Source organism: Trypanosoma brucei, chromosome 8 (assembly GCF_000210295.1).
Source record: "Trypanosoma brucei gambiense DAL972 chromosome 8, complete sequence".
In the NCBI taxonomy this organism is placed as follows: Eukaryota; Euglenozoa; class Kinetoplastea; order Trypanosomatida; family Trypanosomatidae; genus Trypanosoma; species Trypanosoma brucei.
The window spans coordinates 875,185-895,923 of record NC_026741.1 but is presented as its reverse complement, the minus strand read 5'-3'; the positions used below and the strand labels follow the sequence as shown (position 1 = coordinate 895,923).

Here is a 20,739-nt window from a genome sequence, read left to right as displayed (position 1 = left end):
TTGGGCGGTGATAGACTGAGCAAATTCAGCCAGCACACTAACCGAGCTGACACGGAGGGACAAATACATCAGAGGAGTACAAATACATAGAAACGAACGCGTGGTGGTGGGGAGGGAGTACGGTGCACTCATCCCCAGGTTCGATTCTCGTTGCAAACACAAATACTAAGCGCCACAAGTTCTTTCCCGTAAAAGGCAGTTCTTGAGGTTGAGTGTCGAACAAGGTTAGAGGAGGGGCCGGGAAATGTTTTATTTCTACCCGTGAGAACCGGAAACTAAAACGATTTTTTTCCCTTTTCTGTAAGGTGCTGCCTTTTTTTTCTTGTAACTCTCGGAGTTGACTAAGTGTGCAGCGTTGCCCCCTAAAAGGTGTAGCGACGGAAGCGGCACGTGAAGTAACGTGTGAGTATTTAGCCTTTTTGGAAGGATTCAGCAGAATTAGTAAACACCAATAAGACAAGTGTGTTAGCTGTCCCTCTGGTAAAAATAAGAAGCGAGAGAAGGCTGTTTGCATCCCGTGAGTTCATAGAAGAGGGCAACTAGCTGAAGTGCCATTTGTTCGCTTTTGAATTTGAAGGAAAAAGGAAGTGAAGGGGAAGGGGCTACCGTTCCATTGATATGCAAGGACACGTACCACAGCAATCCTACGGAGGTTACCCGCGGCAAGCGGATTATCAAGGGTTGTATCCTACCCAGGATGTTAAGCAGGGTTATGTGTCGTATCAGGACCCAGCTACTCTCATGGAGGGCCACAATGCTCAATACGGGGGCGGTACCGCTGAGGGTACGTATTCGAACCAGTACACACAGTTGCAGCACCAAATGAATAATTACAATTATAATGCCAACCAGACGCCGTGGCAGCAGCAATACGCACCTCAGCAAGGTATACATAACCCTGCCAACACTAATGACACCAACATGTTTGCCCCACCAACGGCAGTAGGAGCGGCTGCTGCTCCCCATGTTGGCGGAGCGGTCGCACCGACGGGTAGTGGCGCATCCGCTACAACTGCTTCCCACGTACCGCCACCACCACCAGCAGCGGAATGCACTGATGAGAATGGTTTGAGGTGGACTTGGAGCACATACCCAAACCATACCCGTGACGGAAAGCAGGAAGCGCCCTCTGCTGCAGCCCTTACACTTCCAGAGATGGTTATCCCCCTCGCTTGCATGTACACTCCTTTGTTTCCCATCGATGCATCTCGTATGGTTATTGGCGATCCCACGGCATGTGGTCAACAATGCCAAAACTGTGGGGCGTTCTGGAGCCACCACTGCTACAGGGAAGAGGGGAAGTTTTGGGTGTGTTTTTCGTGCCAACGCCGTAACCAGCTGCCACCCCACTACAGACCTGAACACCCTGCACTACACAATGACACTGTGGAGTACATTTTACCACTAGAGCAACCCACAACAGCTCAGGCAACGAGAGGTGTCGGCTTTTCTCCGACGTTTGTGTTCATTATTGACACTTGCATCGCAGTCGAAGAGCTAGAGGCCCTTAAGTGTAACATCCAACGCTGCCTCAACTGGCTTCCCCCACAATCGCTCATTGGGCTCGTTTCATTTGGGGCTCGCGTATCTGTGTGGGATCTGAGCGGTTCGTCCCTGTCACGATGTTACAGCATACGGGGCGATCGAGCCTATACCACTGCGGAGCTCGGGAATATGTTGCAGCTGAATGATGGCCTCCCAGCTCGGGGTCGTTTCCTGGTACCACTGGAGGAGTGTGAATTTACACTAACAACAAGCATTGAAGGACTTCAGTGCCACGATGGAGTGACACCCGTTAATAAACGTCCTCTGAGAGCAACTGGGACGGCGGTGAGTGCCGCTGTGCGACTGCTTGAAGCCCTGCCCGAAGTCCCTGTAAAGAAGGAGATGTCGGGCGCTGCGCCAGCTGGTGTGGCACCCGTACGGAAGGCGGGTCGGGTGCTGCTCTTTACTGGAGGTCCTTGTACTCGTGGTCCGGGCACCGTCGTTAGCATTGAAAAGGAGAGCATGATGAGGTTTCATCGTGATATTATCGAGGGTGAGACACCCTACTACGAAGCTGCCTTCAAATTCTACAACGAAATACAACTACGTCTTTTAGATGTGAACGCAAGCCTTAGCGTATTTGCCGAGAGTTTTGATCAAATAGGCATACTGGAAATGCGACAGGCAGTGGACCAAACGGGTGGTACCTTCATCTGTGGTGACACATTCGACCACCAAATGTTCACTATTTCCCTTCAGCGGTATTTTGACCTCTGTGACCTTCGCCCCCCAGGCGTCGAAAGCAGTGGTATTAGCAGTGCTGGTGATATTGATGGTTCCGCCCCCGGTGCTCTAGTGGCTAACAGCGGTTTTGGTGTGAAACTCCATGTGCACACTTCTGACGACACACTCGTCTCTGGAGTTTTAGGGCCTTGTGTGGCTGCGGAAAAAACATCGGGAACGAAAGCCCACCGCGCTTCCATCTCGCCCATTGAAATTGGAGTTGGTGGGACAACAGACTGGCGTGTTAGTACGATAGACCAGGGAACCACATACACTGTGGTTTTTGACACAGCGACACTAAATAAAGTGGATGGTATGCCGCAACAGCAGCAAAACCGTTTCATACAATTTGTGACGCATTTCACCACCCCACTCGGCGAATCCCGTATCCGCGTGACAAGTGTGGCACTTCCCATTGCCCCCGTTACAATAACAGCTGATGGAGTGAGCACGGCTAACCCGCAGTATTTTTCTGAATACGACACATTCGATCAGACATGTGCGGCCACAGTACTCGCCCGCATGACAGTAAGCATATTGGAAAAGCATCCAAGCAAGTGGAACGATGCAAAAAGATGGTTGGACACAGTGCTTGTGCGGTTTGTGCGACGCTACGGTTCGTTCACACCTGGCTCCCCGGAGTCGCTGCGACTTCGTCCCTGCTTCACCTTATTTCCTTCGTTTGTGTTTAACTTGCGTCGTTCAGAGTACTTCATGGTCCTTAATATATCACCCGATGAGTCGACCTTCAAGCGACACTGGCTAATGCGGGAATCTGTAGATAATTGTGTTTTAATGATCCAACCGACGCTGCACTCGTACGATATGGAAACACCAACAGCAACAGCGGTTCCACTTGATAGCTGCAGTCTGCGACCAGACAACATCCTCTTGATGGATGCTTTCTTCAACATTCATATTATGTGGGGAACTGTTATATTTGCTTGGATACAAGCGAGGTATCAAGATAACCCCGAATACGCCCACTTCGCACAGCTGCTTGAAACAGTAGAAAACGAGGCCACCATGCTGCTTGACATGCGTTACCCGTATCCGAGGTTCTCACGAACAGACGCTAACGGATCGGAAGCGCGGCACATCAAAACGAGGATGAATCCCACAACAACACACCACAGTGGTGCTCGTGGTGGAAACGGCGTGGCAGATTTGTCGGACGTTATATATACTGACGATGCCTCCATTGTCAAGTTTATGGAGTCCCTGAAACAAGCTGTCGTTACGCCAGAGTCGAAAAAGTAGTGCCTCAGCGAGTTTTTTTTTGTTCTTTTCTTTTTTTTTAAAAAAAAAAGCGAGATCCGTTTCTGCTGTGTTTTCTTTTTTTCGGCGATTCAACCTCCAGTCACATAACAGTATGGCATGTTGTCTGTTCGGTTTTCTGAGGAGGTTAGCATTGATCCCAAGCTCAATACTAAAGAGGAGAAAAAGAAGAGTAGTCACCGTCGCCCTCCCCCCCCCTAAAAGAAAAAAAAAATGCAACACCAACACCCCTCACCTACGCAACTCCGTTCGCTGTCTTAACGATATGGTGGCTGACGTTAACGAATGTATTGTGCATGTCCGCGTGTAATTTAACCTCCTCCTCTCAGTCACGCCTCACTGGTTACTGGAAGTTCAAATAAAGGTTTGCAGTTACTTTTCTCTCTTTCTCTCATCCCCAGAGCACCTTCCTTAGAGAGGGTAGATACTTTAATACATTTCAAAAAAAAAAATAGAGAGAGAAAGACAGTGGCAAATAAAACCAACAAAGAGCACTAACAAAAAGGAGACGAGAGAGAAGAAGGCAAACAACATTGCTAACGAATAAAAAAAATAAGAGTACAGCAACTTGAAACAATCAGCAATATTACAAACACCTCCGGCTGTGTACCTAAACTTGTAACAAGAAAAAGGTTGCCAAGTCACAAAAAAAGTGAATGAAAATGTCTAAAAAGCGGCAACAGGACAAACATTTTTAAATAACAGTTCACTCTCAACGGGGATAACGGAGAAGTTACAGAATAAAACTATCAACTCAAAAAATAAACATATAAGTATCAAAAAATAAGAGGAAGAGCCGACGAAACATTATCAATAGTGAAAGTAAAACGAGGTAACCCTTCCATTTTGTTCTGGAGATAAACTCGAAGCCAAAGCAACGATAGTGACAAACATTCATACTTGTGGGAACATATTCGAGTACCAGCAATGACCACGTCACCGAACGCATGCCAGGACCAACCGCCTCAACATTCCGCACCCCAAGCTCACGAAGCTGAGTGTACAACTCACAAACTCTCTGCAGAGGAAACAATGGATGCTCGTCCTGTACACCCTGACGCAAGGGCCTTGTTCCGAAAGCTGCCATGCGTGTGGAGCATTCCCGTACTCGGCACTGCTGTGGAAGCGTTCGGACCGAAGTTTGTTTTCGCCCTTGGTTTCTGCGAGCTCTTCGGCAAAGGAATTGCTGACAACATCATTCGATCATCACTTTTTCCAATGTTTACCTACACCTTTGGTGCTGATGCAAAGCTTTACCAACGAATGAGTAGCTTGGTTACATTTGGTTACGCAGTGAAACCGTTTGCAGCTATGTTCAGTGACCTCTTTGCGTTATTTGGGTACACGAAGCGGTGGTACCTCGCTCTATCCTGTGTGGTGGGTTCCACCCTCGCTATTGTGTACGGTTCACTGCCCGGAGAGTTGTCGTATGTACCGGTGGCCGGAATACTGGTTTTTGTGACGTCGTTTACCAAGGCTAACCTTGATATCCTCACACAAGGGCATTACAGTCGCTTGATTCGCCGCGTCCCATTGGCGGGCCCATCGCTTGTGAGTTGGGTTTGGTGGTGCGTTCTAACTGGTTCCCTTGTTGCGTCCTCCATTGTAGGGCCACTTACCGATAAGAGGTTGCAGCGAGTGGCTGTGTTTATCTCTGCTGGGATGCAGTTGGTGCCGACGATATTCTTCATACTGAATTGGTATGGTGAACGGAGGAACCGAGAGGAACGTGCGTACGACCTGAAGATTATTCGCGAAAAGCAGCTGGAGCATGAAGCCGACGCCGTGAGGTTACAGGGGAGCGAAGCAACAAGTGGCTCACTGGACAATCCATCGGATACCGAGGAAGTGGGTGAGGGCGGCGCACGGATACTACCTTGTTGCTGTGGTGCCTTTGAAGTGAATCGAGAAGTGTTTGCTCGCAACAAGAAGGTTGTGTTTTACTGCATGCTTCTCACACTTGGCGCCATCGGTATGGTTCTCGTGACAGTCCTTGGCACAAGGTTGCAGCTGCTAATAACCAGTGTTGTGGCGTCATTTACACTCTGCGGTCTCGGTTTCGTTGCTCTTCCACTTGTGATCGCGAAGGCAAATATGTTCACATTCATCTCGAGGGTCGCGTACATCCAACTTCCTGGCGCAATCGACAATGTCTTCATGGCGACCCCCGATTGTTTCCCTGGTGGTCCTAACTTTTCATACTTTTACTACAGCACTGTGGGTAATATGATTGGAGCTATGGGTGGTGTTATTGGTGTGACGTTATTCAGATACGTATTCTCAAAGCGCAGCTATCGCCTAACATTCATCGTAACAACTTTGATTGAGATAGTTTCGAGTATCTTTGATATAATCATTGTGGAGCGATGGAACCGTCCGTATGTTAGCGATCACGTTGTATTCGTTCTTGGTGACCAAATTATACACCAGGTGTGCTACATGATGCACTTCATGCCAACTGTAATGCTCATTTCGAGGCTCTGTCCCCGTGGGTCTGAAAGTATGGTGTATGCATTACTTGCAGGATTCGCTAATTTTGGCCGTTCTCTTTCCAACACACTTGGATGGCTTTTGATGGAATACGTATGGAATGTGCAATCAGACATTACGGTGGGTCCATGCGACTTCAGTAATGTGAAGTGGCTTCTGCTTCTTGGTCACTTTGGCACTCCACTCATCAACATTCCTCTTGTGTTTTTACTGATACCTGCGGCACGTATATGTGACGTTCTTGACGAAAACGGCAAAGCTATTACAAAGAAGGCGGAGGATGTTCATGCCCCCTCTAATGATTCTCCCAGACGGCGGGAACCCACAGCCAATTAGAACCATATCGAAACCCTTCCATCATCAATATCTGAATCGATCCATCATTGCGGCTTACAAATGGGAGTTCTATATCGTTTTTTTTTCTGCGGTGACCATTTTTTTTTTCCATGTTTAGTGACAAGCCCCTTCCATCGCAACCTCTTCCTTCCTACGCTCTTCAATGGCATACGTGTGTGTGTGTGTGTGTGTGTATGATGTAATTTTGATACTACACATGGAAATATGTTTCCAACCAGTGTCTGTATGTACACTGCTAGTAATAGAGAATTATTTGATGGGAGAGGTTGAAGAGGGGAACGCTGTTTTGTTTGTTTGTGCTCGCGGCCTTGAAACGATTATATTTACCTTATCCCTTTTTGTAATGAAATAAATTTGTTTTTTTTTACTTTTATTATACTTCCCTTTTTGAAGTCTGAAATTGCGATTTTTGTGTTTAAATGCCTTGCCACAACTGAACCGAGGGTCGAAGTACGTAGTTTGCGTATTTGCTTATGGTTTTTTTCGTTTTGTTTGGAATATTATTAACCTGTGTTATCGAATATGTCGATTTTTGAACAAGCACCTGCATGACACAAGTGGCGACGTGGTGTGATGTTCCCTTGTTGTTGTTCTTGTGAGGGTGGTGATCCCTTTCATTACAAAAGGATAACGTTGCATGGTTGCATTTATGTATTTTCGGTCGGCTGAGCCTCAGGGAGTGAAGCGGGAGAGCGATCTGTTCTGCATGGACATCTGTACGTGTTAGTATTACACTGTGGAATGTGTGTTTCCATACTTTCTACCTTCTCCATTCCTGCATTTTTTCCCCGTCTTACTTGCCTGGCCTCGACCTCAGATGCAAATTTTACCTTATTAATAATTTTACTCTCGTATTACTGTGCGTGAGTCGACATCAGTAATAGGTGGTCCGCGAATCCATTAAGGGGTGTTAGCACGCAGGGGCAGCCGTAAGCACAACGCGGACGGAGGGTTGTGGCATTTGCTAGTAAGCGGTTGTGTGTGTTTTGGTGCTTCAAGTACAGGGTGCCAATGATGGCTGCTCGTCGTGGGGAATTGTGTGCCGTCTCGACGTACGTTCATGTTCATCCCCAGGTAGTGCTAAGCATTACCAAGCACGCTGCAAGGGTGCGGCGCGGAATGCGTGAAGTGGATGGGGTGCGGTTGTCAAGGAGATATGCAGCCGGCCTTCTTTTGGGGAGCGTTTCGGATGTGTACGAATGCGAGGTCACGACGTCGTTCGAAGCCGTTGACAGCTGCTCATCACAGAGCGGAGCCGTGTCTGCCCTTGATTGGCCGGCGATGAAGCGCAAACGGGAGCAGGTTGCTAACGTGTTACCGGGGTTACACGTGGTTGGCTGGTATGCCGTCGGATGCAACGTGAGTGACGCTGCCCGATGGTGTGCAGTTTTCGACACCGGAATTCGTGAGATTATTGAAGACCATCCCTCCCCTGTGTTGCTTGCGTTGATCGTTGACACCGGTGAGTCCGTGGGATTTGCCTCCTCCCGAATGTACGCATTAAAGGTCCGTCAATTTCACTTAACCGACTCCCAATGCCAGGATGCTCCCACCACCACACCTGAAAGTACCACCCGATTCCTCGGCGCCGTCTCTCCTCTGATTCCCATTGGTACTCTAAACTATGGAAATCATGTTACGATAAGGCTGCCCAAAAAGCCGCAACTCGCGGTTGAACTGGTGAGGGTGCGGCATGTTTGTGAAACCGATGATATAACAATGGTCGGGTTGGACGCTTCCTCTGCCGGCATTTGTGCAGTTCCCACTGGTTCCGTGGATGTGAGTGGCAACTCGACGGCATGGGAGCGCCTGCTGCGGGTGCAACGTTCCCTTCGTTTGTTAAGGCGACAGGTGCTTGTAGTCATCAAGTATCTCACCGCCAGTCAGCAGGGTAGCTGCATACCCACCGACAGCGAAGTGCTGCGGCATGTGGGGAAGATATGCGATGTTCTTCCTTCCATTGCATCACCTGTAGCACCGCCTACACGATGTGAAGACAATTCCGTTACTCATAATTTGCGTGAGAGTTGTGCCCTCATGCTGACATTACTCTCACTTCACACAAAATGCGCAACTGCATTGCGCGTCATGGCGAAGCGTGACCGGAGAATAGTTTAATATATAACTGCTACCCTCATCTACAACTGTTTAAAGGCGTTTTGTATCCGTTTATTCTTTCAAAGCGTAACATTATACAATACCGCAAAACGCTTTGTATCCAGTTGACGTACGGTACCAGCAAGTGCTGCAGTGGTTTCACGCGCTATTTGACGGCCTGATTCCGTTCTCAACGTTCATTGCGATTTCTTTCCTTCAACCGCTCTCTTGTGCTGCCACTATGTTGTCCTCTACCCGCTGTATCGAAAAGGTAACCCTTCCATTTTGTTCTGGAGATAAACTCGAAGCCAAAGCAACGATAGTGACAAACATTCATACTTGTGGGAACATATTCGAGTACCAGCAATGACCACGTCACCGAACGCATGCCAGGACCAGCCGCCTCAACATTCCGCACCCCAAGCTCACGAAGCTGAGTGTACAACTCACAAACTCTCTGCAGAGGAAACAATGGATGCTCGTCCTGTACACCCTGACGCAAGGGCCTTGTTCCGAAAGCTGCCATGCGTGTGGAGCATTCCCGTATTCGGCACTGCTGTGGAAGCGTTCGGACCGAGATGTGTCCTCGCCCTTGGCCTCTCCGAGCTCTTCGGCAAAGGAATTGCTGACAACATCATTCGAACCACACTTTTTCCAATGTTTACCTACACCTTTGGTGCTGATGCAAAGCTTTACCAACGAATGAGTAGCTTGGTTACATTTGGTTACGCAGTGAAACCGTTTGCAGCTATGTTCAGTGACCTCTTTGCGTTATTTGGGTACACGAAGCGGTGGTACCTCGCTCTATCCTGTGTGGTGGGTTCCACCCTCGCTATTGTGTACGGTTCACTGCCCGGAGAGTTGTCGTATGTACCGGTGGCCGGAATACTGGTTTTTGTGACGTCGTTTACCAAGGCTAACCTTGATATCCTCACACAAGGGCATTACAGTCGCTTGATTCGCCGCGTCCCATTGGCGGGCCCATCGCTTGTGAGTTGGGTTTGGTGGTGCGTTCTAACTGGTTCCCTTGTTGCGTCCTCCATTGTAGGGCCACTTACCGATAAGAGGTTGCAGCGAGTGGCTGTGTTTATCTCTGCTGGGATGCAGTTGGTGCCGACGATATTCTTCATACTGAATTGGTATGGTGAACGGAGGAACCGAGAGGAACGTGCGTACGACCTGAAGATTATTCGGGAAGAGCAGCTGGAGCATGAAGCCGACGCCGTGAGGTTACAGGGGAGCGAAGCAACAAGTGGCTCACTGGACAATCCATCGGATACCGAGGAAGTGGGTGAGGGCGGCGCACGGATACTACCTTGTTGCTGTGGTGCCTTTGAAGTGAATCGAGAAGTGTTTGCTCGCAACAAGAAGGTTGTGTTTTACTGCATGCTTCTCACACTTGGCGCCATCGGTATGGTTCTCGTGACAGTCCTTGGCACAAGGTTGCAGCTGCTAATAACCAGTGTTGTGGCGTCATTTACACTCTGCGGTCTCGGTTTCGTTGCTCTTCCACTTGTGATCGCGAAGGCAAATATGTTCACATTCATCTCGAGGGTCGCGTACATCCAACTTCCTGGCGCAATCGACAATGTCTTCATGGCGACCCCCGATTGTTTCCCTGGTGGTCCTAACTTTTCATACTTTTACTACAGCACTGTGGGTAATATGATTGGAGCTATGGGTGGTGTTATTGGTGTGACGTTATTCAGATACGTATTCTCAAAGCGCAGCTATCGCCTAACATTCATCGTAACAACTTTGATTGAGATAGTTTCGAGTATCTTTGATATAATCATTGTGGAGCGATGGAACCGTCCGTATGTTAGCGATCACGTTGTATTCGTTCTTGGTGACCAAATTATACACCAGGTGTGCTACATGATGCACTTCATGCCAACTGTAATGCTCATTTCGAGGCTCTGTCCCCGTGGGTCTGAAAGTATGGTGTATGCATTACTTGCAGGATTCGCTAATTTTGGCCGTTCTCTTTCCAACACACTTGGATGGCTTTTGATGGAATACGTATGGAATGTGCAATCAGACATTACGGTGGGTCCATGCGACTTCAGTAATGTGAAGTGGCTTCTGCTTCTTGGTCACTTTGGCACTCCACTCATCAACATTCCTCTTGTGTTTTTACTGATACCTGCGGCACGTATATGTGACGTTCTTGACGAAAACGGCAAAGCTATTACAAAGAAGGCGGAGGATGTTCATGCCCCCTCTAATGATTCTCCCAGACGGCGGGAACCCACAGCCAATTAGAACCATATCGAAACCCTTCCATCATCAATATCTGAATCGATCCATCATTGCGGCTTACAAATGGGAGTTCTATATCGTTTTTTTTTCTGCGGTGACCATTTTTTTTTTTCCATGTTTAGTGACAAGCCCCTTCCATCGCAACCTCTTCCTTCCTACGCTCTTCAATGGCATACGTGTGTGTGTGTGTGTGTATGATGTAATTTTGATACTACACATGGAAATATGTTTCCAACCAGTGTCTGTATGTACACTGCTAGTAATAGAGAATTATTTGATGGGAGAGGTTGAAGAGGGGAACGTGAAGCAAAGTAATTCTATTCACCATGACTTTATTTTTTTTATATTTTTGAAAAGACGTTTTTATTTTTTATTATGGCTGTTTTTTTTTTTCTTCTATGAGCAGGTGGACTATATTCTGCGCATGTGTGGATGTGATTTTCCCCCAAGCAAATATGGTGGATGAATTTTCTTTTTGGTTGTGACTTTAGTTTTCTCCTCTTATCACGTGAAAATTTTTTTTATATCGTTTGTGGATTTTTTCTTTATGTTGTTGTTGTTTTCCTATTGGGGTCAGGAAAGCACCTTATTTTTTATTTTGTTACCGCAACTTCGTCTTTGTTCTTCTATTTTCTTTTTCCCAGACTACACCTTTTTTGTTTGTGATGGAAAGGATTTAGTGGTCCCTTGTCTTTCTTTTCCCTATCTTTTTGTGGCTATCTTTTTTTTTCCATTCGAGCTGGATGCCAATGGTAACCGATGGAGCGTCAACACATTTATCTCTATACACCTGGAGGTGTGTTTTTGTACCTCTTATTTACCCTCCACTCGATGTATCTCGACGGGTTTGTTCCACGCATTTTTTTGTTTATTGTCTTACCCCAATAATCGCTGTTTATTGAGTGCTCACCATATTGCCTAACGAACACGAGAAAATGTTGCCAGAACATTGTACTTCCTCCACACTGTCTTCTCTGTCATTTTTTTTTCATGTTCACGTTAAATAGAAAAGATGAGAAGGCCCCGCAAAGTGTGGCTGCCCCTTGGGCTCCGTGACACATGTTTACCGTACGCCAAATAAACGAGAAGGTGAGAGTGTAACGGGGCAGTGCAGTAACAACCGTAAGTACGTCCATCAACTGTATGTAGACAGGTCTCTGAAGATAAACTACCGATCTTGTAGATGCCTTGATGATACTGCGTAACATTATACAATACCGCAAAACGCTTTGTATCCAGTTGACGTACGGTACCAGCAAGTGCTGCAGTGGTTTCACGCGCTATTTGACGGCCTGATTCCGTTCTCAATGTTCATTGCGATTTCTTTCCTTCAACCGCTCTCTTGTGCTGCCACTATGTTGTCCTCTACCCGCTGTATCGAAAAGGTAACCCTTCCATTTTGTTCTGAAGATAAACTCGAAGCTAAAGCAACGATAGTGACAAACATTCATACTTGTGGGAACATATTCGAGTACCAGCAATGACCACGTCACCGAACGCATGCCAGGACCAACCGCCTCAACATTCCGCACCCCAAGCTCACGAAGCTGAGTGTACAACTCACAAACTCTCTGCAGAGGAAACAATGGATGCTCGTCCTGTACACCCTGACGCAAGGGCCTTGTTCCGAAAGCTGCCATGCGTGTGGAGCATTCCCGTACTCGGCACTGCTGTGGAAGCGTTCGGACCGAAGTTTGTTTTCGCCCTTGGTTTCTGCGAGCTCTTCGGCAAAGGAATTGCTGACAACATCATTCGATCCTCACTTTTTCCAATGTTTACCTACACCTTTGGTGCTGATGCAAAACTTTACCAACTGATGGGTGGTATGTCGTCGTTGGGTTACGCAGTGAAACCGTTTGCAGCTATGTTCAGTGACCTCTTTGCGTTATTTGGGTACACCAAGCGGTGGTACCTCGCTCTATCCTGTGTGGTGGGTTCCACCCTCGCTATTGTGTACGGTTCACTGCCTGGAGAGTTGTCGTATGTACCGGTGGCTGGCTTCCTTGTTTTTGTCATTACCTTCACTGTTGCTAACCTTGATATCCTCACACAAGGGCATTACAGTCGCTTGATTCGCCGCGTCCCATTGGCGGGCCCATCGCTTGTGAGTTGGGTTTGGTGGTGCCTTTTGGTTGGCTCTCTTGTTGCGTCCTCCATTGTAGGGCCACTTACCGATAAGAGGTTGCAGCGAGTGGCTGTGTTTATCTCTGCTGGGATGCAGTTGGTGCCGACGATATTCTTCATACTGAATTGGTATGGTGAACGGAGGAACCGAGAGGAACGTGCGTACGACCTGAAGATTATTCGCGAAAAGCAGCTGGAGCATGAAGCCGACGCCGTGAGGTTACAGGGGAGCGAAGCAACAAGTGGCTCACTGGACAATCCATCGGATACCGAGGAAGTGGGTGAGGGCGGCGCACGGATACTACCTTGTTGCTGTGGTGCCTTTGAAGTGAATCGAGAAGTGTTTGCTCGCAACAAGAAGGTTGTGTTTTACTGCATGCTTCTCACACTTGGCGCCATCGGTATGGTTCTCGTGACAGTCCTTGGCACAAGGTTGCAGCTGCTAATAACCAGTGTTGTGGCGTCATTTACACTCTGCGGTCTCGGTTTCGTTGCTCTTCCACTTGTGATCGCGAAGGCAAATATGTTCACATTCATCTCGAGGGTCGCGTACATCCAACTTCGTGGCGCAATGGACAATGTCTTCATGGCGACCCCCGATTGTTTCCCTGGTGGTCCTAACTTTTCATACTTTTACTACAACACTGTGGGTAACGTGATTGGGACTATGGGTGGTGTTATTGGTGTGACGTTATTCAGATACGTATTCTCAAAGCGCAGCTATCGCCTAACATTCATCGTAACAACTTTGATTGAGATAGTTTCGAGTATCTTTGATATAATCATTGTGGAGCGATGGAACCGTCCGTATGTTAGCGATCACGTTGTATTCGTTCTTGGTGACCAAATTATACAGCAGGTGTGCTACATGATGCACTTCATGCCAACTGTAATGCTCATTTCGAGGCTCTGTCCCCGTGGGTCTGAAAGTATGGTGTATGCGGTACTTGCAGGATGTGCGCATTTTGGCCGTTCCGTTTCCAACACACTTGGATGGCTTTTGATGGAATACGTATGGAATGTGCAATCAGACATTACGGTGGGTCCATGCGACTTCAGTAATGTGAAGTGGCTTCTGCTTCTTGGTCACTTTGGCACTCCACTCATCAGCATTCCTCTTGTGTTTTTACTGATACCTGCGGCACGTATATGTGACGTTCTTGACGAAAACGGCAAAGCTATTACAAAGAAGGCGGAGGATGTTCATGCCCCCTCTAATGATTCTCCCAGACGGCGGGAACCCACAGCCAATTAGAACCATATCGAAACCCTTCCATCATCAATATCTGAATCGATCCATCATTGCGGCTTACAAATGGGAGTTCTATATCGTTTTTTTTTCTGCGGTGACCATTTTTTTTTTCCATGTTTAGTGACAAGCCCCTTCCATCGCAACCTCTTCCTTCCTACGCTCTTCAATGGCATGCGTGTGTGTGTGTGTGTGTGTTAGTGTTCGTGTGTGATAGGTATCTTTGTAAGTACATGTAGAAGCGTTAGGATTTCTGATACTGCTCTCTGGACGTTCAAAGTTACTTTTGTTATTAATATTTTTTTAACATGAAGGTCTAAAGAAAAACGTTTTTGTTAATATTACTGTTTTTTTTTTTTTCGTGGGGATGGTTACAAATATTTTTTTTTTGACATACTGATATGTTGTTTCAATATACCCTGTGGGTACCGGTGGTAGGATGTACTAACGACGCCGGCGTCTTATCACGGTATTGTTCACTGTCTAGTGGATTATTTCGGTAATTTGTTTACAGTATTTAGTATTCTAAACAAATAATCAGAAGAGTTCATTATCTTAACCATTTTTTACGTGATTCCGATGCACACGGGTGCATATTTTAAATCGCTTCTTCGAAGAAATCAGTTGGTGACAAAATGGTCGTCAATTTTTCCTTAACCTATTATAACTGTGTTGTTTACCGTTCGTTTCGCATCCGTGAGGAGCTGTAACAAAATATAAGGCAGAGTGGGGAAGAGTTTGTTACTTTTTTCTTCCTCGCGAGGTGTCGCTGAAGGCGTTGTCCAAGTCGTTTCTAGGAAATCATTTTCATAAAAATTTGGTATATATTAAATAATTCTGGGCCCATGATTAGGTGCCGCAGTATTTTTCCACTTCACTTACCTTTTTTGTTTTTCTTTTGGATTTTGTATGGGGTAAGGGTCAAACAGAATAGGTCGAAGTAAGGAAATAATGGTATTATTCATTGGTCCGATGCACTCAGTTTAAGGGGTTTGACCTGCATTTATGTATTTTCGGTCGGCTGAGCCTCAGGGAGTGAAGCGGGAGAGCGATCTGTTCTGCATGGACATCTGTACGTGTTAGTATTACACTGTGGAATGTGTGTCTCCATACTTTCTACCTTCTCCATTCCTGCATTTTTTCCCCGTCTTACTTGCCTGGCCTCGACCTCAGATGCAAATTTTACCTTATTAATAATTTTACTCTCGTATTACTGTGCGTGAGTCGACATCAGTAATAGGTGGTCCGCGAATCCATTAAGGAATGTCGTAAGTTTTATTACTAGTGTTGTGTCGCATAGTGTGGGGGGGCGCGTTCTGTTCATTGAATAATCTTTTTGTGGTGTTGGTGGCTCGTGTTGTTCTTCAAGTTGTTGATGGATCTTCTTTTTTGGGGCTTCTGTGCATATCACTTTCCTATGATGGTGTTCGTATTTGATTTTCTTTTGGGGGACTGTCAAGTGGATTGTATAATAAGTCGGAGGATATGTCGTGGAGGGCTCTTTCGTCGATTTCTACCGATGTCACTGAGCGCGCGGCTGCGGTGGAGTGGGTGCACCGTGAGAAGGCACTCGACAATATGGCCCGAAACCGATTAGCGGCGCGTTACGGTTCAAATGAATCCACTAATAAAAGAAATGAGAAGGAATGCAACGGAAAAAGGAGCTGCAAGTGCCTAACAAATGGGTGTGGTTGGACCTGCAACTCTTGCGGTAAGGTTAGTTATGACGCCCGTCTTATTTGCGGTTACTGTCTTGCCGTGTCCCCGTCTGTTATGGCGTCTGTTGGTGCCAGTGTTGATAAGAAAAATGTAGGTGGAGCCAGTGGAATGCACGTCGTTCCTGTTCATAATTGCAGAGATGACGGCATATCGCATGATTCCTCCATTCGTGTTGTCCGTTTCCCTCAGAATCGTTGCTACAGAATATTTGTCACTGAAAGTCGTGCACGCGGGAATGAGTCTGCGAGTGCAGAAGTGGTTGACAGCCCTCCCGATTCTCGTGAGGTGGTAGGGGAGGAAAGCGCCTCCAAAAGGAAATATGCTGTGGAAACCGACGAAAGCGGTGAAAAAAAAGTTGGTTCGACGTTCGGTGGGAGGGTCGGAAAGCATTTCTACAAGAAACCGTATACTCACTTCATTGCATTACCCATCGGAAAGGTAAAAGTGTTTGGCGAAAGGGCGGAGGCACTTTTGGGGGAGATGAAACAGTGTTGTGTTGATCCTGCAAACGGTGTAACGGAGGAGATATTCACTAGTGCACCACGCACGCATTTAACCCTCCTCATGTTATCCCTTCCGACATGTGAAGATGTTGCACTGGCTGTAGAATGTATGCGGGTACTGCAAGACCAGATCTATGGGTGGAAGCAACAGCAACACCTACATGAAGGTAAAGCAGGGCCTGATGACAGTGCGGGAATTCCCATTCGCTTAGGTGGACTGCACGTGATGACTAGCCGAGGCCAACATGTGCAGAAGGCAAATGTGTTGTATATGGGATTGGCAGACGAGGAATCCACCGCGACGGTTAGAGCATTGCAGGACATCGTTCACAGCAGTTTTGGGGAACTCATATGTGATGACCCACGTGTGTCGGAGAGTAAGTTACTTCACGTCACGCTGATGAACACGAAGTGGCGTACGGGTGAAGGGAAACAACAAAGCGGCGGAAAAAATTTACCGTTTAATGCATCGGGGGTTCTACGGCGTTTTGCAAATGTTTCGCTATGTGAGAGCCCTGTATTCATTGATAAAGTTGAGTTGTGCGCTCTAGGCTACGATTCAGTGAACGAGTGCTACCCATGCGAGGCCGTGGTTTACCTTTAGCGTGTCTATCTGAAAACAACTGCATTGTCTCGTTTATGATTCGAGTTTATTCCTCCTTGCTTATTATTTTGATATGAGATACCTTTTGTCTTGAGTTCCCGCCTTTGGAAGAAGGGATTATTTGATTTACCTTTTCATACTCTCGTTCACTAAAACACGTAAGTCGGTAGTTTTTGTTTCACTAGATTAGCTCTTGATCCCAAAGGCAAAAGATATGTACCCATTGACATGTTCGTTGTGGCCACTGCCTGCGTCGTCACTAACTTTTTTTCGGTTCGTGGTACTATGGTCGGAAGAGTCATAGGATGCGCATCCGCTTACCCTTTCTTTGCTAACGCGGATCGCCTGCTGTTTTTTTTCTTTTTCCCCCTCTCATCCCTTAGAAAAATTTGGACACCCAGTTGCTGTGTCCGCTTTTCGTTACCAGCGGCGGCGGAGCAACTCTAATGACCGTTTCGTGCCTTCACTACCTCGATGTGCAGTGGTAGATGGAAGTCAGATAGCGGCCAGAGAATTGTATGGACCATCTAATTGCAACCGTGGTTATCCGTCCCATTAGCACAACGCTGGTATTCTGTGAAGCTGGAGAGTAAGGTGTATTGGTTACTTATGTTTATTACCCACATCTTTTCCAAGCGTAACTTAGTAACTCCGTTGTCTATTTGGGAATATTATTCGTGTGATCCCCTCATCCTTTCATCACTTGTCTTTTTCCTAACATTCCTTCTCACTAATCTAAACTCTCTACATTTACAGCAGGACTGTGTGTATTTGTGATTGGTCGCGAGAGAAAGAAGAGGGGGAAACAACCTTCAAGACGGTGAAAGCAGCAGGGAACAAATTTATTAGGCCATGCGCGGGAGAGGACGCGGAACGGAACCAAGGGGACGTAAGCCCACTGGATCCAAAAGCAACACCCTCCTGATGGCGATGCGCAGGCATTTGGAGACAACAGATTTTTCCGGCTACACGCGTGTGTTGGCACGCCGACGCTCTGTAATTCCACTACAGTTGGTCAAAAAGATGGGTGAAAGTAAGAGCGATACGACTGGCGGACGTGGCAATGGGCGTCGACTGAGGAAGGCAACGCTGACATGCATGAGGTGTCGGCTGAGTATGTTGGATTGGCCTTACTGTGGAATGACGGGGGAACCACATAGAATGGAGGAGGTGGCACCGATCTGCGGCTAATATTCAAGTTTACATCACTAAAACTGACGCATCGCAGCAAGTGCCGCATAACGGCTAAGGGTCGCTTTTTTTTTTTTTTACACACTCTGAAGATCCCTGTCCCTATGTTTTACATTCATCGTTTGTCGATTGGTTGGATAAGGGATGTGTAAGCATCAATGCAGTAAGATTCTTGAGAAACATGCCGTTGTGTAGACTGGTTGCACTAACGTTTGTTCATAGTTCCTTGCATTATCCTTCTACTTCCCCTTAAATAAATGTATGCACATAAGCAGTGTTAAGCACCCTTAGTCATCCATAGGGGCTGTAGCTCCTGCTTTTCGGCTTTCGTCAGAGCATAGCGAAGGTAAAACAAGGGTCGAGGCAACTTATTTAAGATTGGTTTCAGACTTATCTCTGTTCCTTGCGTTTTTCAAAAAGTGAATTGTTGCTGTTTGTGTGCGCGCTCGTTTGGTTGTTAGTTCAAATTACACTAGGCTGAAGCTCAGCTACCCACCTGCCTGCTCAGCAGAAGGGGCTGCGTCGCCACGTAAACACCGATGAGTTCTGTGGGTGTGAGCGATGCACTTGAGGGAAGCCGCCAGAGCAAGGGGCGTACGGGAAGCATATTTTCAGGCGAGAAGATGTCAACAACCACATTTGGAACGAGGAGTGCAACCTCTCTCTCGATGGATGCGAAGGCTTCCACTGCGCGGATGTCATCGACGGCAGAGCGTGTGGTGGCGTCAAACATTTCTCCCTGTCCAAATGTGGAACGGCTGCGAAACACCGCGGTAGAGGACCGTGTGCTTTGGCATGTGCGCCGACGGGAGAGCCTGCAGCAGACGAAGGAACGAGAGCAGCGGAAGATTATGATGGAGCGTCGTATCTCCATGACCGACTACTATAAAACTTTATTTCGACTTCCTCCACCGAATTCGCGCTTTAATGAACAACAGGGGAAAGCGGTTGCTCTACCAGTGTTACAGGGACCAATGACGAAGGCGAAGGAAAAAATGATACTGGAATCCCTGCCCAAGTTCGCCCATAGACGGGTCGTGCAGGACATTAACGATTACTTCATAGCAGCCTACTACAAGCAAAATCCGGAGGCGCTAGTGCGAAAGCTGGAGGAAGAAGAGCGGCAGTCAAGAGTTGCGGCAGCCACTGCAGCAGCAGCAGCGCGGAATTCCCCAACGAGAACTGGGGCACGATCGCAGTCGCTGGGAACGCCAAGTAGGAAGAACCGCGGTGGCAAGAAAAAGAAAAAGAAGCAAGAGGTGGTGGAAGAAGGAAAACCCGCACCGAACCTCCGGCTTCTGCAGTCAGCACTACTGACCGTGGCGGATTCCAGTGGGATTGTAACACTCGATGCATTTCTCGATATGCTCAGGCAAGCACCGTTCGAAGTAAGGGATGATGAGGCTGCCGAGAATTTTTTCTCAGTTGCCCACCCATCATCTTCCATGAGTGAGTCTGGAGTCAACGCAGTGGGTCGTCTTGAAACGTCACATAACACTGCTGCTGCTAGTAGTGGAGTGCGAAGTCTCTCCCCCCTAAAGGCAGCTCAGCTCCACCACGCGTCATTACACCGCACAATAGAGGGCAGTGGAGCAGGGCAAACCTCTTCATCGAACATGTCAGTTGCCAAAATGAGTCCGGTGCTTGCCGGTAATCGCGGTAACCAGACATTTCCTATTCCGGGTGTTAACATCCCCGCACCGGTGGTGAATGAGACGAGTCAGCGAGAGAAATCTCCAGAAGCCCATGTCCGTGAACTGCTTGCTGGTTTTGATGCCTTAGTCAATGGTGCGGAGTTGAAGGATGTGATTCGGAAACTTTGTTTTAGTGTTTTGGAGACCGACGATTACATCCACAAGTCTGCCCTGACTCAGTTACGGCGGGACGGCCGGGAGTCCTGTGAGGAGCCGGAAAGCGTATTGTCGCCGAGTATCGTGAAGGCACTAAGGGATTCCTTGGATGTGTTACATCAAGAGGAAGAGCAGGCGTACGTCCGCTCGCAATTAAAGGGGAGGAAGAATAGGAAGAGTGTAAAAGCAGCATCCCTGCTACCCCACCAGAAAACAGTCATACCGTTGAACATGATGCGCCGCTCACACATAAGTTATGAAGAGTTCTGCCGATTTTTTGACACAATGCCGTTTTTGGTGGCAGCCTTTGCGCACATGTGGCTCCCGGCATTCTTTGCACCAACATGGCCACGACGGAAGCGTGCCGCGTCGTATGGCTTGTATAGCGATGACCAAGACATGGATGACGATTACACTGCGCCAACTTGCCAGGAGGGTAATGAAGATGGAACAACGGAAGAGCATCGGGGAGTGAGGGACGAAGTGGACTGGGAAAAGGTTGCAACACCACCGCTGCGGGACGTCCTTTTGAGTGCCCTTAAGCGGCGGCATATGGCATCGAACATTGTGGCAAACCGACTTGCCTTTATGAACACTACTGTGGAAAGTCCCTCTCGTGCATCAGAAGCCTCTCCTGCCCCGTCATAGCTGGCGAGGGAAATGGAGGACGATGGAGTATTAGTGCGAATCTTCTCGTAGCGTCGGCAACCCTCTCAGCATTGGCAGGTGATGCTGAAGTTCGCTGTG

The 20,739-nt window shown here is 47.6% G+C and overlaps 8 protein-coding genes across 8 annotated transcripts; all 8 read left to right on the top strand.

Moving 5' to 3' along the window:
• Positions 1-618: 618 nt before the first annotated feature.
• TbgDal_VIII3380 (protein transport protein sec23, putative) lies at positions 619-3,528 on the top strand (the record flags this gene model as incomplete). Its single annotated transcript, XM_011777365.1, has 1 exon — positions 619-3,528. One exon carries the CDS (start codon positions 619-621, stop codon positions 3,526-3,528), a length of 2,910 nt encoding a protein of 969 aa, XP_011775667.1.
• A 945-nt stretch (positions 3,529-4,473) lies between these two features.
• Positions 4,474-6,372, top strand: TbgDal_VIII3370 (expression site-associated gene 10 (ESAG10) protein, putative; the record flags this gene model as incomplete). The annotated part of the gene is made up of 1 exon (XM_011777364.1): positions 4,474-6,372. One exon carries the CDS (start codon positions 4,474-4,476, stop codon positions 6,370-6,372), a length of 1,899 nt encoding a protein of 632 aa, XP_011775666.1.
• A 1,032-nt stretch (positions 6,373-7,404) lies between these two features.
• Positions 7,405-8,511, top strand: TbgDal_VIII3360 (hypothetical protein, conserved; the record flags this gene model as incomplete). Its single annotated transcript, XM_011777363.1, has 1 exon — positions 7,405-8,511. One exon carries the CDS (start codon positions 7,405-7,407, stop codon positions 8,509-8,511), a length of 1,107 nt encoding a protein of 368 aa, XP_011775665.1.
• A 345-nt stretch (positions 8,512-8,856) lies between these two features.
• On the top strand, positions 8,857-10,755 carry TbgDal_VIII3350 (expression site-associated gene 10 (ESAG10) protein, putative; the record flags this gene model as incomplete). The annotated part of the gene is made up of 1 exon (XM_011777362.1): positions 8,857-10,755. One exon carries the CDS (start codon positions 8,857-8,859, stop codon positions 10,753-10,755), a length of 1,899 nt encoding a protein of 632 aa, XP_011775664.1.
• Positions 10,756-12,232: 1,477 nt separating this feature from the next.
• TbgDal_VIII3340 (expression site-associated gene 10 (ESAG10) protein, putative) lies at positions 12,233-14,131 on the top strand (the record flags this gene model as incomplete). Its single annotated transcript, XM_011777361.1, has 1 exon — positions 12,233-14,131. One exon carries the CDS (start codon positions 12,233-12,235, stop codon positions 14,129-14,131), a length of 1,899 nt encoding a protein of 632 aa, XP_011775663.1.
• Positions 14,132-15,610: 1,479 nt separating this feature from the next.
• On the top strand, positions 15,611-16,951 carry TbgDal_VIII3330 (hypothetical protein, conserved; the record flags this gene model as incomplete). The annotated part of the gene is made up of 1 exon (XM_011777360.1): positions 15,611-16,951. The coding sequence occupies one exon, from the start codon at positions 15,611-15,613 to the stop codon at positions 16,949-16,951; it is 1,341 nt and encodes a 446-aa protein (XP_011775662.1).
• Positions 16,952-17,803: 852 nt separating this feature from the next.
• TbgDal_VIII3320 (hypothetical protein, conserved) lies at positions 17,804-18,142 on the top strand (the record flags this gene model as incomplete). Its single annotated transcript, XM_011777359.1, has 1 exon — positions 17,804-18,142. The coding sequence occupies one exon, from the start codon at positions 17,804-17,806 to the stop codon at positions 18,140-18,142; it is 339 nt and encodes a 112-aa protein (XP_011775661.1).
• Positions 18,143-18,681: 539 nt separating this feature from the next.
• Positions 18,682-20,640, top strand: TbgDal_VIII3310 (hypothetical protein, conserved; the record flags this gene model as incomplete). Its single annotated transcript, XM_011777358.1, has 1 exon — positions 18,682-20,640. One exon carries the CDS (start codon positions 18,682-18,684, stop codon positions 20,638-20,640), a length of 1,959 nt encoding a protein of 652 aa, XP_011775660.1.
• Between the last annotated feature and the right edge of the window lie 99 nt (positions 20,641-20,739).